Raw genomic sequence first — 15,233 nt, 5'->3', positions numbered from 1 at the left:
ACAGCTTCTTTTATTATATACATGAGGACCTGTTTCTCCATCACATCGCCACACTGGTGTTATCAGCATTAAATTAGACAATTTTTACAATCTCATTTTAATCCATACACCTTTGATTATTTTTTGAGATTGAATATGATTACGTATCATTCATGTTCATAGCCCATTTTGTTTAAAAAAATTGGGTTCGTCATTTTATTATTGGCTACCTCTTTTAAAAAAATATATATTTTTATTGATTTCGGAGAGAAAGGGAGACGGAAAGAGAGAGAAATGTCAGTGATGAGAGAGAATCATAGATCAGCTGCCTCATGCACACCCCACACTGGGGATGGAGCCCACAACCCAGGCATATGCCCTGATGGGGATCAAACGTGACCTGGTTCATAGATTGCTGCTCAACCACTGAGCCATGCTGGCTGGGCTTAATGTCTTCTTTTTAAATATGCTTACCCCTTTCTGCTTTCTGGCTTTGGTGCCGTGCTATTTATTTATTCATTTTTTATTTTGTCATTATTTTTAAGTTTATTGGGGTAACATTGATCAATAAAATTGTTTAGGTTTCAAGTGTACAATTCTATGATACATCATCTGTATATGGCAGGTCTCGTGCTTTTTTAAAAAAACTCTTCCTTCACTATACCTAGAATTAAAAAAACTATATTCCCATAATTCTTTCTGTATTTTTATTTTGTATTTAAATCAAGTTTATCTGGATATCTTGTTTTTTGAGGTAGACTTACAAATTTTTTATTTTTTGCAAACGTATCCGAATGCTGTATAACAGCACCATTTTTGACTAATTAACCCTTTCACTCTCATTTGAAATGCCACCTTGATTATATATTTTATTTTCCCATAAATGTTTAAGAATTTACTTTTGGAGTCTTTTCTATTCTGTTGCTCTATCAAAACTGTTTTGTTTTTATTGAAAAATATCTCTCAAAGCTCCTGGTGATAAACATTATGGGTCCCCGAGAGTTGTGTAGAGTTTCCTATTACATGTGTTTGACCAGCTTTTGCTGTGGACAGTTACTACTGTGTCCCAGATGAACAGTCCAAGGAGCACAGCTTGGCAAACTTTGTCCCTGACTCTTACATTTGTCTCCTAGTTCTTTGCCTCTGAATCTCACCTTTCTGCAGTGTGTTCCGAGCTGTACTGCAAGAATGGCCTTCCTGCCCTAACCGGTTTGGCTCAGTGGATAGAGCGTCGGCCTGCGGACTGAAGGGTCCCAGGTTCGATTCCGGTCAAGGGCATGTACCTTGGTTGCGGGCACATCCCCAGTAGGAAGTGTGCAGGAAGCAGCTGATCGATGTTTCTCTCTCGGCGATGTTTCTAACTCTCTATCCCTCTCCCTTCCTCTCTGTAAAAAATCAATAAAATACATACATTAAAAAAAAAAAAAAAGGCCTTCCTAATGTCCAGGATTCAGGGGTTTTCCTCGCATTCCACTCATTGCTCCTCATTCCTGGAGAATAGAGTCTACGGTCCTTTAAGGCAGCGGTTCTCAACCTGTGGGTTGCGACCCCTTTGGGGGTCGAATGACCCTTTCACAGGGGTCGCCTAAGACCACCGGAAAACACATATATAATTACGTATTGTTTTTGTGATTAATCCCTATGCTTTTTTTTTTTTCTCCCAGCCCGCCTGCCCTTCCCTCCACTATGCTTTAATTATGTTCAATTTGTAACAATGAAAATACATCCTGCATATCGGATATTTACATTACCATTCATAACAGTAGCAAAATGACAGTTATGAAGTAGCAACGAAAATAATTTTATGGTTGGGGGGTCACCACAACGTGAGGAACTGTATTAAAGGGTCGCGGCATTAGGAAGGTTGAGAACCACTGCTCTAAGGCCTGCTAACACCTTACACCATTTAGTCCTCCTGGTCCTAGCAACCTTAACCTCTTTTCCTTATTCTTTTTCTTACCTCTAAGGTGCCAGTGCTACTTTATTGAAATCCTTTTAATTAATTTCTAAAGTGACTTAACTCTTTATCCATTAGGGCCCTGGCAGTCTCAGTAGAGCCATGTTCTCCAAGTGCTGCTTCGAAGTCTTGACCAGCAGCTGCAGAGCAAGTCCCTGGGATGTGAGCGGCCTCCCCATCCTATCCTCCTCGCATGTCACTCTGGGAGAGTGGGTTGAAAGAGCCCAGCAGCTCCGGGACATCAGCTCAGTGCTTTGGACCAACATGGCTGTCCCTTCAGTAGCAGAGTTCAGGTATTCCCTCCCCCTGGGCAGGCTGTAAAGCTCCTTTTGTTTCTCCAGAGTATGCATCAGGAACCTCAGTCAGAAATTGCTTCTCTGGTGGCCAGTTCTGGTAGGTGAAGGCCAGGGTGTTTTCTGGCTGGATCAGCAGGTTTTCGACCCATCACAGGCTACTGTGAACTGGCCAGCTGCTCAGTCAGTTTTAAGCATGTCATGATCAAGAGAGTAATTCTTAGAAAATCATAGATTATATGAAAATGAAAACACCTAGTATTGGAGTGCAGTCTTTCATGTCATAGTGTGAGAAAGGAATGCTGTTTGATGCAATGCAAGCACTTAAGTGCTTCCTTATCCCCTCAGACGCACGGATTCCCGGCTCCAGGGGCTTGTGCTGTGCCGACACCTGGCAGGCCTGGCTGAGCTGCTCCCCGAGACCCTACGGCAGGAGTACATGCACAACTGCGAGCAGCTGCTGCGTGGGGACAGCCAGGCTTTTCAGCACGTGGGCCAGACTCTTGGGGACATGGCCGGGCAGGAGTTGCTGCCCAAAGACCTGTTGTGCCTCTTGCTTACCTCCCTACGCCTCCTGTTCGGGGAAGGGGAGGGTAAGCGGGACCTACCTGAGCCAGCCCGGCGTGGGAGCCTCTGGGTGAGCCTCGGCCTGCTCCAGATTCAGACATGGCTCCCCCAGGCACGCTTCGACCCCGCAGTGAAGAGGGAATACAAGCTCAGATATGCCAAGGAAGAGGTATGGAGATGAGAATTGGGGCATGGGCTCCGTCCTGACTGGCTGGATTTACTTAGTGTGTTAACCTTTTACTCCCTTTTGGGGGCACAGAGCATCAAAGGGGCAATTTTGCTCAAGATGCCCTGTGACTTCCCAGGATTGTGTTCTAAAGACTGCTTTTTCCCTCTGGGAGTTCCTCTGCATGGGCTCAGGCCCTGGGAGAGGGGCCCTACCTAGGGTGCTGCTGTGTCTAGCTATAGGCTTCAGTGGGCAGAGGGCACGACAGCAGAACACCTGAGGCACTGCCTGGGAAGTGCTGTAGCCCTTACTATCCAGACACCCTGCCCTGGAACTAAGTTTTGGATGTTTGATTTGGAAAGTACTTCAGACAGAGTATAGTATTCTATGGGTTTTGAACTTTTGTTGTTCGGTATTGAAAAGTCCAGAATCAAGTACATTCAGATCTTATGGGTACCTTTTCTATTTGAACCAAACCAGGAACTGCCTACATGAAGATAGTGAGATACTAGTTCTGTATTTTGAAGGAAAATTATATTAATTGAGGTGAAGGCTAAGTTGCTATAGCAGAGTCCCAGAAGTTCAGTGTTGAAAATAAGGTAGTTTCTTTCAGCTAATCACTTGAGGGACCTACGTGAGCCACCCCTCAGGTCATTCAGGAGCCCCAGTTCTTCCAGTCCAGTGCTCTACCCTCCCCCCAGGGCATTGTCCTCTCGGGCAAGGTCTTAGCTGGGCATAGCAGACCAGCTTCTCCCTTTCAATTAGTTATACCAGCTGCAGTGCGAGTGGAAGACCCGAAACCTCTCGTCTGAGCTACAGACTGGAAGAGACCTGGAAGATGAAGTCATCATCAATTACTCTCATCCTCATATCAGGTAACACAGCAGAGTGGTTATTTGTGTTGGAGATTATAGTCTCTCCTTTTAAAAAAAGCATTTTGAGGTTGATCTTTGTAATGTAATTACAGTGTTAGCAGAGGTGATGATATATATCTCTGAACCACATTAACAATTACATCCCAAAGCCATGGTTATAGTCAGGAAAAGATATGCTCTGTGAAAGGAGGGGCCGGATTCACATGGGGCCAAGAGGGTTGAAAACAGAACTTATTCTTCACATGGAAGAAGTTGGGTGTGATGAGGTCCACTGTGTGGGTCTGTTGCTTTAGGAAATACTGTATGGTATTTGGGTCTGAGTGCCTCTCAGAACTGCATCTGCCCTTTGAATTTGGACTTTGAGTAGGCCACTTAATGCCTTTAAGCTTCAGTACCCATATCTGTAAAAGGATAATAGTACCCACTTCAGTGAGTTGTGATGAGATATGCATCTAAATTGCTTAATTAACATCATGTGTGGCACGTAGTAACTGCTGTCTGTATTATCCATTTTTATTATAATGGTTAATATCATCATATTATCCCTTAGCAGGAATGTCTTCAGTCTATTTTCCTGACAGCTCAGTCTAGATTTCTTGCTCTTCTTTTTGTATTATTTTGCCTTTAGGTTGCTTTACCAAAGAATTGATCAGCTGGAGAATCTAATATGCAGCCTGTCGAAGAAGCAGGCCTTCAGACCCCAGCTGCCTGCATATGAGTCCCTGGTGCAGGAGATCCACCACTACATCTCCAGCATCGCCAAGGCCCCGGCTGTTCAGGATCTGCTCACACGGCTCCTGCAGGCCCTGCAGATGGACGGGCTTCGGTCTGCCCAGGTGGCCCAGAACCTTCTGAAGGAGGAAGCCTCCTGGCAGCAGTCGCACCACCAGTTCAGGAGGCGGCTGGCCGAGGAGTACGCCCTGTATCCAGACTCCGTGACCCCACTGCAGGCATCCATCTTGCAGATGCAGCATGGCATGAGGCTGGTGGCATCCGAGGTCCACTCCTCACTCCACAGCAGCGTGGTCTGTGCAGACAGGCTGGACACTCTGGTCGCATCCCTGTTGGCTTTCCCGTCAGTGGGCCCCACCTTCCCCACTTACTATGCTCATGCAGATGCTTTGTGCTCAGTCAAGTCAGAGGAGGTTCTGCGAGGCCTTGGGAAGTTGACCCTCAAGCGCTCAGGAGGAAAGGAGCTGGAAGGCAAGAGCCAGAGACCCTGCCCCACCCGAGAACAGCTGCTGCTGAACGCCCTTCTTTACCTGCGCTCCCATGTGCTCTGCAAGGGAGAGCTGGACCAGAGGGCCTTGCAGCTCTTCAGACACGTGTGCCAGGTAAGCCTGTCCCAGTGCGGGTCTGCCCCAACGCCTCCTCAAGGGAGCTGGGCGCACAAGCGGGGCACCTGCAGGACATTAGCAGTGTTAGTGTACATAGAGACTGTGATTACTGAGGGGGATCTACTGTTGTTTCTTTCATTTCCTATTTAACGGTGGGGTTTGGAGGCCTTTGTTCCTCAGTTTTTAAGAGATTAAAAAAATCATAGTGATATTTGCCCTTTATCTGTGTTACACACTGCAAAGAATTTGTTGGTTTTCTTTTGACTTTGTTAGTTTTTGTCATATAATTTTTTATTACTATGAATAAAATAACATCTTTTTTTCCCCTTACCAACAAAATCAACTTGTTCTCATCTTAAACAGTTAAAATAGTAAATATTAGCAAAAATCATTAGAATTTACCAAACTCTGTTAACATGTTGGTGTATCCCATTCTAGGCTTGCTTATTTGTGTCTATGTATATATATGTCTGTGACATTCTAATTTTATTTTAAGTCATTCCTCCCAGTGGTTTACAGTTTTTTGTTTAGTAATAGAACCTTTTTAAAAATAAAAATCTTAACATAGTGACCCAATATTTAACTGATAAAAATGTACTGGTTGAAAACAATTCCATCCCTTCCATGGTCCCTGAGATCGGTCCTTTGGTCACTAGAGTACTACAAACCAATAATAAAGTCCATTTTGTTTTGTGACTTGCTTTAAAAAAACCTAGTAGCATTTGGTGATTATTTTCCCCATAATTATGGTATTCTTTACTTGCATCATGTTCAGCTGCTGCCTAGTTTTCCATTGTGTGGGTATGATATAAGTCATTTAAATAATTTCCTATAATTGAAGATTTATATTTCTTTTTCTTTTTTTTTTTAAACATTTCTTTTTTTAAAATATATTTTATTGATTTTTCACAGAGAGGATGGGAGAGGGATAGAGAGTTAGAATCAATCAGCTCAATCAGCTGCCCCTTGCACACCTCCTTTTTTGGGGGCGGGGGGGGGATGTGCCCGCAACTAAGGTACATGCCCTTAGCCGGAATCGAACCTGGGACCCTCCAGTCCGCAGGCCGATGCTCTATCCACTGAGCCAGACCGGTTAGGGTGAAGATTTATATTTCTATGTACTTCTTCCTGCTGTTTTTTGGGAAAAACCCAACAACACTATAAATAGTCTTATAACCAGGTCTTTGCATACAAATTCTAGGCAGCAGAATTGCTGGGACAAAGATTAACTGCTTGGGCTTTAATACAAATTATCTTACTGAATGGTGGATGCTTATCTTCATCAATACTGTGTGGTTTCTTTATTTTATACTTTTGCCAATTTAAGGACTTAAAATCTTAGAGGTAATAGAGGATTTAAGAAATGTCTGATAAGGCATATCCCAGTTTTGCCTGATTGGTAAAGAATCACACCCCCACACTGCCCCTCCCCTCTTGTCCCTCCCCCCCAGCCTGTCTTAGTGCAGAGCACCATTAACCCCTGACAGGAAGTTTTTACACCTGTAAAATGCAAATGCTGTAGCAAGGGGGGATTTAGGAAAGGGGTCGCTGTAGACACAGTTTGAAAACAAAGGCCATTTGCTCTCTGTTCCCTGAAAATTAGTTTCTTGGATGTTGGCATTTATTTGTTTTTTAACCATGATATTCTGTTTTCATGAGACATTAAGAGATAGTAAATCTTGTGCTTTTTCATTGTAAGTGACTCAGCAAAGACAAATAAGCTTCCTTCTGAATGTGTGACTTTTCAGGAAATCATCAATGAGTGGGATGAGCAGGAACGCCTTGCCCAAGAGAAGGCCGAGCAGGAGAACAGTCTGTACAGATACAGGAGCAGGAGCTCCCAGACAGCCCTGAGCGAGGAGGAAGAGGAGGAGCGGGAGTTCAGAAGACAGTTTCCACTGCATCAGCAGGTCAGGATTTGTTCTGGAATGAATTCCCTTGATAACACACACACACACACACACACACACACACACACACTTCCCTCCAAGGTTTTGCAGTCTTTTTACTAGATCATATATATATATATATCTCTAATATGCAAAGTGTCCCGTTGGGAGTGAGACTGGGAGACCGAGAGTTTGATCGTTTGCTGTGATGTGCGCTGACCACCAGGGGGCAGCACGGAACGAAGGAAGGCCCAGGCCGGCAGTCGAAAGGCCCCTATCTGCCCTGATCACTGGCCAGGTCTAGGGACTCTTTATCTGTGTTACACACTGCAAAGAATTTGTTGGTTTTCTTTTGACTTTGTTAGTTTTTGTCATATAATTTTTTATTACTATGAATAAAATAACATCTTTTTTTCCCCTTACCAACAAAATCAACTTGTTCTCATCTTAAACAGTTAAAATAGTAAATATTAGCAAAAATCATTAGAATTTACCAAACTCTGTTAACATGTTGGTGTATCCCATTCTAGGCTTGCTTATTTGTGTCTATGTATATATATGTCTGTGACATTCTAATTTTATTTTAAGTCATTCCTCCCAGTGGTTTACAGTTTTTTGTTTAGTAATAGAACCTTTTTAAAAATAAAAATCTTAACATAGTGACCCAATATTTAACTGATAAAAATGTACTGGTTGAAAACAATTCCATCCCTTCCATGGTCCCTGAGATCGGTCCTTTGGTCACTAGAGTACTACAAACCAATAATAAAGTCCATTTTGTTTTGTGACTTGCTTTAAAAAAACCTAGTAGCATTTGGTGATTATTTTCCCCATAATTATGGTATTCTTTACTTGCATCATGTTCAGCTGCTGCCTAGTTTTCCATTGTGTGGGTATGATATAAGTCATTTAAATAATTTCCTATAATTGAAGATTTATATTTCTTTTTCTTTTTTTTTTTTAAACATTTCTTTTTTTAAAATATATTTTATTGATTTTTCACAGAGAGGATGGGAGAGGGATAGAGAGTTAGAAACATCAATCAGCTGCCCCTTGCACACCTCCTTTTTTGGGGGCGGGGGGGGGATGTGCCCGCAACTAAGGTACATGCCCTTAGCCGGAATCGAACCTGGGACCCTCCAGTCCGCAGGCCGATGCTCTATCCACTGAGCCAGACCGGTTAGGGTGAAGATTTATATTTCTATGTACTTCTTCCTGCTGTTTTTGGGAAAAACCCAACAACACTATAAATAGTCTTATAACCAGGTCTTTGCATACAAATTCTAGGCAGCAGAATTGCTGGGACAAAGATTAACTGCTTGGGCTTTAATACAAATTATCTTACTGAATGGTGGATGCTTATCTTCATCAATACTGTGTGGTTTCTTTATTTTATACTTTTGCCAATTTAAGGACTTAAAATCTTAGAGGTAATAGAGGATTTAAGAAATGTCTGATAAGGCATATCCCAGTTTTGCCTGATTGGTAAAGAATCACACCCCCACACTGCCCCTCCCCTCTTGTCCCTCCCCCCCAGCCTGTCTTAGTGCAGAGCACCATTAACCCCTGACAGGAAGTTTTTACACCTGTAAAATGCAAATGCTGTAGCAAGGGGGGATTTAGGAAAGGGGTCGCTGTAGACACAGTTTGAAAACAAAGGCCATTTGCTCTCTGTTCCCTGAAAATTAGTTTCTTGGATGTTGGCATTTATTTGTTTTTTAACCATGATATTCTGTTTTCATGAGACATTAAGAGATAGTAAATCTTGTGCTTTTTCATTGTAAGTGACTCAGCAAAGACAAATAAGCTTCCTTCTGAATGTGTGACTTTTCAGGAAATCATCAATGAGTGGGATGAGCAGGAACGCCTTGCCCAAGAGAAGGCCGAGCAGGAGAACAGTCTGTACAGATACAGGAGCAGGAGCTCCCAGACAGCCCTGAGCGAGGAGGAAGAGGAGGAGCGGGAGTTCAGAAGACAGTTTCCACTGCATCAGCAGGTCAGGATTTGTTCTGGAATGAATTCCCTTGATAACACACACACACACACACACACACACACACACACACACACTTCCCTCCAAGGTTTTGCAGTCTTTTTACTAGATCATATATATATATATATCTCTAATATGCAAAGTGTCCCGTTGGGAGTGAGACTGGGAGACCGAGAGTTTGATCGTTTGCTGTGATGTGCGCTGACCACCAGGGGGCAGCACGGAACGAAGGAAGGCCCAGGCCGGCAGTCGAAAGGCCCCTATCTGCCCTGATCACTGGCCAGGTCTAGGGACTCTACCCGTGCACGAATTTCGTGCACCAAGCCTCTAGTTGCATATAAGTCACTACCTCATTTTCTTGATTGTTCACACTCCATCTTTTCCCTTCCTTTTAGTCTGATAAGAACTGGATTTAATATTTCTTTAAAGTTTGATTGCTCTAATGTTATTTACAGGACTTCGCAGATATTTTGGTAGAACCAACACTAGAGGAGAAGGGAACTTCAGATGGGCAAGAAGCAGCAGCAGCCACAGACCCCACCCTCCTCTCCCCAAGCTCCATGCAGGCTGTGATGCTGATTCACCAGCAGCTGTGCCTCAGCTTTGCTCGGTCCCTCTGGTACCAACAGACTCTGCCACCGCATGAGGCAAAGCACTACCTCAGCCTGTTTCTGTCCTGCTATCAGACCGGGGCATCTCTGGTGACACACTTCTACCCCCTAATGGGTACGGCTGTTTACTTTGTTATACTCTTGGGAAATCAAAATGAATAGATATCATTGCTACTTCTGGAACAATGAAACCATTATCTCCCTGGTTTTCCTAGATTTAAAATTTTTTTGTTTCTTTATTTATTAAAGTATTACATATGTGTCCTTATCCCCTCATTACCCCCTGTGCGCCCCCCCACCCCCCTCCTATCTGTGCCCATTGGTTATGCTTACATGCATGCATACAAGTCCTTTGGTTGATCTCTCCCCCTTCTCACCCTCCCCTGCCCTCCCTCTGAGGTTCAATGGTCTGATCGATGCTTCTCTTTCTCTGGATCTGTTTCTTTTCATCAGTTTATGTTGCTCATTATATTCCACAAATGACTGAGATCATGTGATATTTATCTTTCTCTGACTGACTTATTTCGCTTAGCATAATGCTCTCCAGGTCCATCCATGCTGTTGCAAATGGTAGGAGTTCCTTCCTTTTTATAGCAGCGTAGTATTCCATTGTGTAGATGTACCACAGTTTTTTAAACCACTCATTTGCTGATGGGCACTTAGGCTGTTTCCAAATCTTGGCTATTGTAAATTGTGCTGCTATGAACATAGGGGTGCATATATCCTTTCTGATTGGTGTTTATAGTTTCTTAGGATATATTCCTAGAAGTGGAATCACTGGGTCTCAAGACAGTCTCTTCAGTAAATGGTGTTGCGAAAATTGGACAGATTCATGTAAAAAAATTGAAACTAGACCACCATCTTACACCATACACAAAAATAAACTCAAAATGGTTAAAGAACTTAAATGTAAGACGGGAAACCATAAAAATATTAGTGGAATCCACAGGCAGCAAAATCTCAGACATATGCCAAAGCAATTTCTTCACAGGTACAGCTCCTAGGGCAATGGAAACTAAAGAGAAAATAAACAAATGTGACTACATCAAAATAAAAGGCTTCTGCACAGCAAAAGAAACCCCCAACAAAACAACAAGAAAGCCCACTGCATGGGAGAACATATTTGCCAATGTTATCTCCGATAAGGGTTTAATCTCCAACATTTACAGGAAACTCATACAACTTAACAAAAGGAAGATAAATAATCCAATCAAAAAATGGGCAACGAACCTAAATAGATACTTTTCGAAAGGACATAAGGAAGGCCAAAAGACATATGAAAGTATGTTCAAAGTCACTAATCATCCTAGAGATGCAAATCAAAACAACAATGAGGTACCATATCACACCTGTCAGAATGACTGTCATCAACAAATCAACAAATGTCAAGTGCTGGTGAGGATGCGGAGAAAAAGGGACCCTCATGCACTGCTGGTGGGAATGCAGACTGGTGCAGCCACTGTGGAGAACAGTACGGAGTTCCCTCAAAAAACTAGATTTTTTTTTAAATTAATGGAATTTTCTTAGTTTAAAAGACTTAAGCTGATTCAAAAAAAATTGGTTTAAAATTCTGTGATAAAGATGGATTTTCATCGTTTGAATGCTTTGGGGTTAAGGGATTAACAAAATAAGGGTGTGGACTTAGCTTAAATCAGCGGTTCTCAACCTGTGGGTCGCGACCCCTTTGGGGGTCGAACAACCCTTTCACAGGGGTCGCCTAAGACCATCGGAAAACACATATAATTACATATTGTTTTTGTGATTAATCACTATGCTTTAATTATGTTCAATTTGTAACAATGAAAATACATCCTGCATATCAGATATTTACATTACCATTCATAACAGTAGCAAAATTACAGTTATGAGGTAGCAACGAAAATAATTTTATGGTTGGGGTCACCACAACATGAGGAACTGTATTAAAGGGTCGTGGCATTAGGAAGGTTGAGAACCACTGGCTTAAATGGTCTTGTTCTTCAGCATTATTTCCTTTAATAGCTTCAGTGCTTTCCAAATGATATCATGTATTCCTGGGAACTCAGAAATTAATCTCACCGAATATGGTTTGATGCAGTTTTCTCCATGACCTCATGAGTTATTCCATGCAAATAGGAAGGAGGCTTTAAATTTCATTTCTACCTGCTGAGAACAGCTACAGAAACTGAATCTGAATCCGTCAAGCCAGACTCTGTACTACCCTCTTGATTCACTTAGGTCATATCCAAGTTCTTCGGATATAACCTAAGAACTTGGCATAGTTTCGTGATGCGGCAGTAGTAGGTCACAGTCCTCTAGGCCTATGTCGCTTTGGTTGCAGATGGCAGTGAGGTATCCGCTTCGTTAGTTCATTATTTTCTAGCATGTTTCTAACATCTTTTTAACTTATCAAATTACTGAGTCCACTGACTTTACTGTGACGTTAACTTCACAGGCGTTGACCTGAATGCCCAACTCTTGGGCAGCCAGCTTTTGGCCTGCACCCTCTCCCATAACACTCTCTTTGGGGAGGCGACCTCAGACCTGATAGTGAAGCCAGATGGACCCTATGACTTCTACCAGCACCCCAACGTCCCAGAAGCACGGCTTTTTCAACCTGTGCTTCAGGGTTTCTCAGAGGCTGTCATTCGGCTGCTGCAGGATTGGCCGGAACATCCAGCGCTTGTGCAGGTAGGGTGGGTGGTGCTGAGAGGGCACGGAGGATGTGGCCTTCGCCATCCCTCCAGGAACCTTCTGGCGAGGTCTCTCTTTAGTACCCTGAGACTTTGGATGATTGGTATTAACACCTAGACACCCCCAATTCTTTTTCTCCCTGCAGCTGATGGTTGTAATGGACAGAATTCGTAGTTTCCCACTTTCCAGCCCCATCTCCAAGTTCCTGAATGGGTTAGAGATCCTTCTGGCAAAGGCACAGGTATAATGATTCCCTCTCTCCTCATTTTAGTTTGCAATCAATTGAAAAAAAAAATCTTGTGGCACCATTAGTGTTAGAGGGACAGAAAGTTACAGTCTGGGTTGGAGAAGGATAAACCTTGTTTTTTTCTGGCATTGCAAGGGAAACCGTTACCTCTGTGAGGCATGTAAGGGACCTCCCTACCTCACCTGTTCTCAGTGAGATGCAGCGTCATGGGCACCGAGGGCTCCTGGCCAGGACTTCTAGGTGGTGGCTGAGTGCCTTCACACCCTGTCCCCCTCAGTCCTCTCACAGGGAGGTAGCTGGTGCTTCCCTGATTATCAGATGAGGGCCCTGGACTTTGCAGGGGTCATGGATTAACAACAGGAATTCTGGCCCAGGTCTCCAAACCCTGTGCTTTTTGCCTGCCTCTAATCTTGGCTCTGCTGGGGTTCTGTAAGGTGACCAGAAAGAACTGGAAGCTAGATACACAGGATGTAAACACATTACTGCTCTTGGTAAATCAGCATACAAGTTTAAGGACCCAGTGGTGTTTACACAAGAAAAGCCCAGGATGTTCTTGAGGGAGGAGGTGATGAAGGGATTGAATAATGGCCATAGTAACTTTTATCTTTGTTTCTGTAGGATTGGGAGGAGAATGCAAGTCGAGCTCTCTCTCTGCGGAAACACCTGGATTTGGTCAGTCAGATGATCATTCGTTGGCGTAAACTGGAACTGAAGTAAGTGATACATTTGTCACTTCCCTTCCCCTCCTGACCTTGTGTCGCAGGGACATGCGTGTTTGTATCTTCTTGTTTCTGTAGTACAGCTAGAGAACAGTTAGAGAATGTGCTTTCAGTCATTAACCACAGATTAAAAGCTGGGCATTAGAACGACCTTAGTAGAGGCCAGGTAACTACATACCGTCCTGAGGCAGCGAACTGGGAGTCTTCTCCATCTCCATTTAGCTGCTGCCTCTGTGGTTCTAGATATTTCAAATGGATTTCCTTAAATGTTTCCTTGGCCTCTTCTCTCATGTTTCAGCTGCTGGTCTATGAGTTTGGATAATACCATGAAGCGCCACACTGAGAAATCCACCAAGCACTGGTTCTCCATCTATCAGATGCTTGAGAAGCACATGCAGGAACAAACAGAAGAGCAGGAAGGTAACACCTGTCAGACAGTGCCTGCTTATTCAGAGGGCCCAAGCTGAACTGGAGTGCTGCACAGTGTGGGATTTACCTGCACCCATGTCCCCTCCTGCCACTGCTTTCACAGGGAGGTGTCATTTGACCTCATGGTATTCCTGAGCGGTCAGCCAAGAAAGCTGTGTATTTCTTCTCTTAATGACAAAAGTCAGAGAGGTTTAAGTGACTATTTCCCGAGAGTAGAGAGTTAGTCATAAGGTTTCCTTAGGCTCTATATCCATGAGACAAGTCAAAATGAACGTTGCTTTCTTGGTAGGTAGCAGTTAATGTGTTTGAGTTTAAAAGTGTTTCATTTCATACTTACAATGAGCACCTCATAATTCAGTTTCATAATTTGCTGGGAGTGCATTTAATACACCCTGAGTACAACTTGTTTCTAAATCAGCTTGGAATTTAGCTGCGATCCTTGCTTCAAAGCTTCCTTGTAATTGTGATCTCTGCTCGACTGCCATCCCTCAGTGGGTGCCCTAGGAGACTGCATACATGTTATGAACAGGGAATGATGGTTGCAGGCACATGTATGTTTTCCTCTTTGAATCTCTACAGATGACAAACAGATGACCCTGATGTTGCTGGTCAGCACGTTACAAGCATTTATTGAAGGATCCTCACTGGGAGAATTCCATGTACGCCTTCAGATGTTACTGGTTTTCCATTGTCATGTCTTGCTGATGCCACAAGTTGAAGGAAAAGGTAAGGAGACACCATTTTTTTCTTTACTTTTATGCTGCAATGTTATAATGGGTTAGACTTTGAATTCTCCTCATGATACAGGTATCTTATTGCATACCAGGTTTTAAACACTTCTAGTCATCTTTCACTTTAATGTGATTCACAGGAGATGTAGAGATAAACATTCGATTAAAGTACAGACTGGTTATTAGTGAAGCGCTGACTACTGAACTCTGGCAGAGGTAACCTGCCAGGTGCAGAGCTCGGGCCCAAACTGGCATGCTGAGGCAGCATGCCTTTCTGTCTAGACAGTGGGATGTCCTGCTGAGCTTCTGCTTGATCCAGGCCATTGTTAGCTTCTTTGATGTAGTGAGAACACTGCCACTCATCAAGCACCTGCACACAAAACTCCTGCTGTCAGTTACTTTCCCCTGACTGCAGCAACTCGGATAACACTGTCACTGTAAAATGAGTATAGAGTGTAGGTGAATGAACAGTCACGGTGAGCCTCTCAATATGCCACCTTTTAAACAGGCTCAGTTTCTGCTGACTTTACAATAAGATTTAGAGAAAGGGTTTGAAATTAAATTTAGCAGAATGTCTGAGTGCACCATCTTTAAGAAAAAAGTGCAACAAGAAATTTCACTACAAGCTGAAATGCAAAAGTAGGGTAGTTGTTGACAGCCTGTCTCTCTGGGAACTGCTAAATTCAGATAGGCTCCCTGATGAGCCTATAAAACATACTGTAAACTTATTACCTGAAGAGTAATGAGGAAGGCACATCTCTGAAATG

The 15,233-nt window shown here is 43.2% G+C and overlaps 1 protein-coding gene across 1 annotated transcript in view; it reads left to right on the top strand.

The window, feature by feature from the left end:
- Positions 1 to 15,233, top strand: part of MDN1 (midasin AAA ATPase 1) — a 148,866-nt gene that overhangs the window by 95,094 nt on the left and 38,539 nt on the right. Inside the window, exons 60-70 of the mRNA XM_014544467.1 lie at positions 2,015 to 2,229; positions 2,578 to 2,965; positions 3,728 to 3,837; positions 4,466 to 5,171; positions 6,923 to 7,084; positions 9,512 to 9,782; positions 12,102 to 12,337; positions 12,486 to 12,581; positions 13,206 to 13,300; positions 13,605 to 13,726; positions 14,315 to 14,461. Coding sequence (XP_014399953.1) covers positions 2,015 to 2,229; positions 2,578 to 2,965; positions 3,728 to 3,837; positions 4,466 to 5,171; positions 6,923 to 7,084; positions 9,512 to 9,782; positions 12,102 to 12,337; positions 12,486 to 12,581; positions 13,206 to 13,300; positions 13,605 to 13,726; positions 14,315 to 14,461 — 2,548 coding nt within the window. The remainder of the gene's footprint in view (positions 1 to 2,014; positions 2,230 to 2,577; positions 2,966 to 3,727; positions 3,838 to 4,465; positions 5,172 to 6,922; positions 7,085 to 9,511; positions 9,783 to 12,101; positions 12,338 to 12,485; positions 12,582 to 13,205; positions 13,301 to 13,604; positions 13,727 to 14,314; positions 14,462 to 15,233) is intronic.

This window comes from Myotis brandtii, unplaced genomic scaffold (genome assembly GCF_000412655.1).
Source record: "Myotis brandtii unplaced genomic scaffold, ASM41265v1 scaffold365, whole genome shotgun sequence".
NCBI lineage: Eukaryota > Metazoa > Chordata > Mammalia > Chiroptera > Vespertilionidae > Myotis > Myotis brandtii.
Note: the sequence above shows the minus strand (reverse complement) of the source record. Positions and strands in the feature narration are given on the sequence as shown.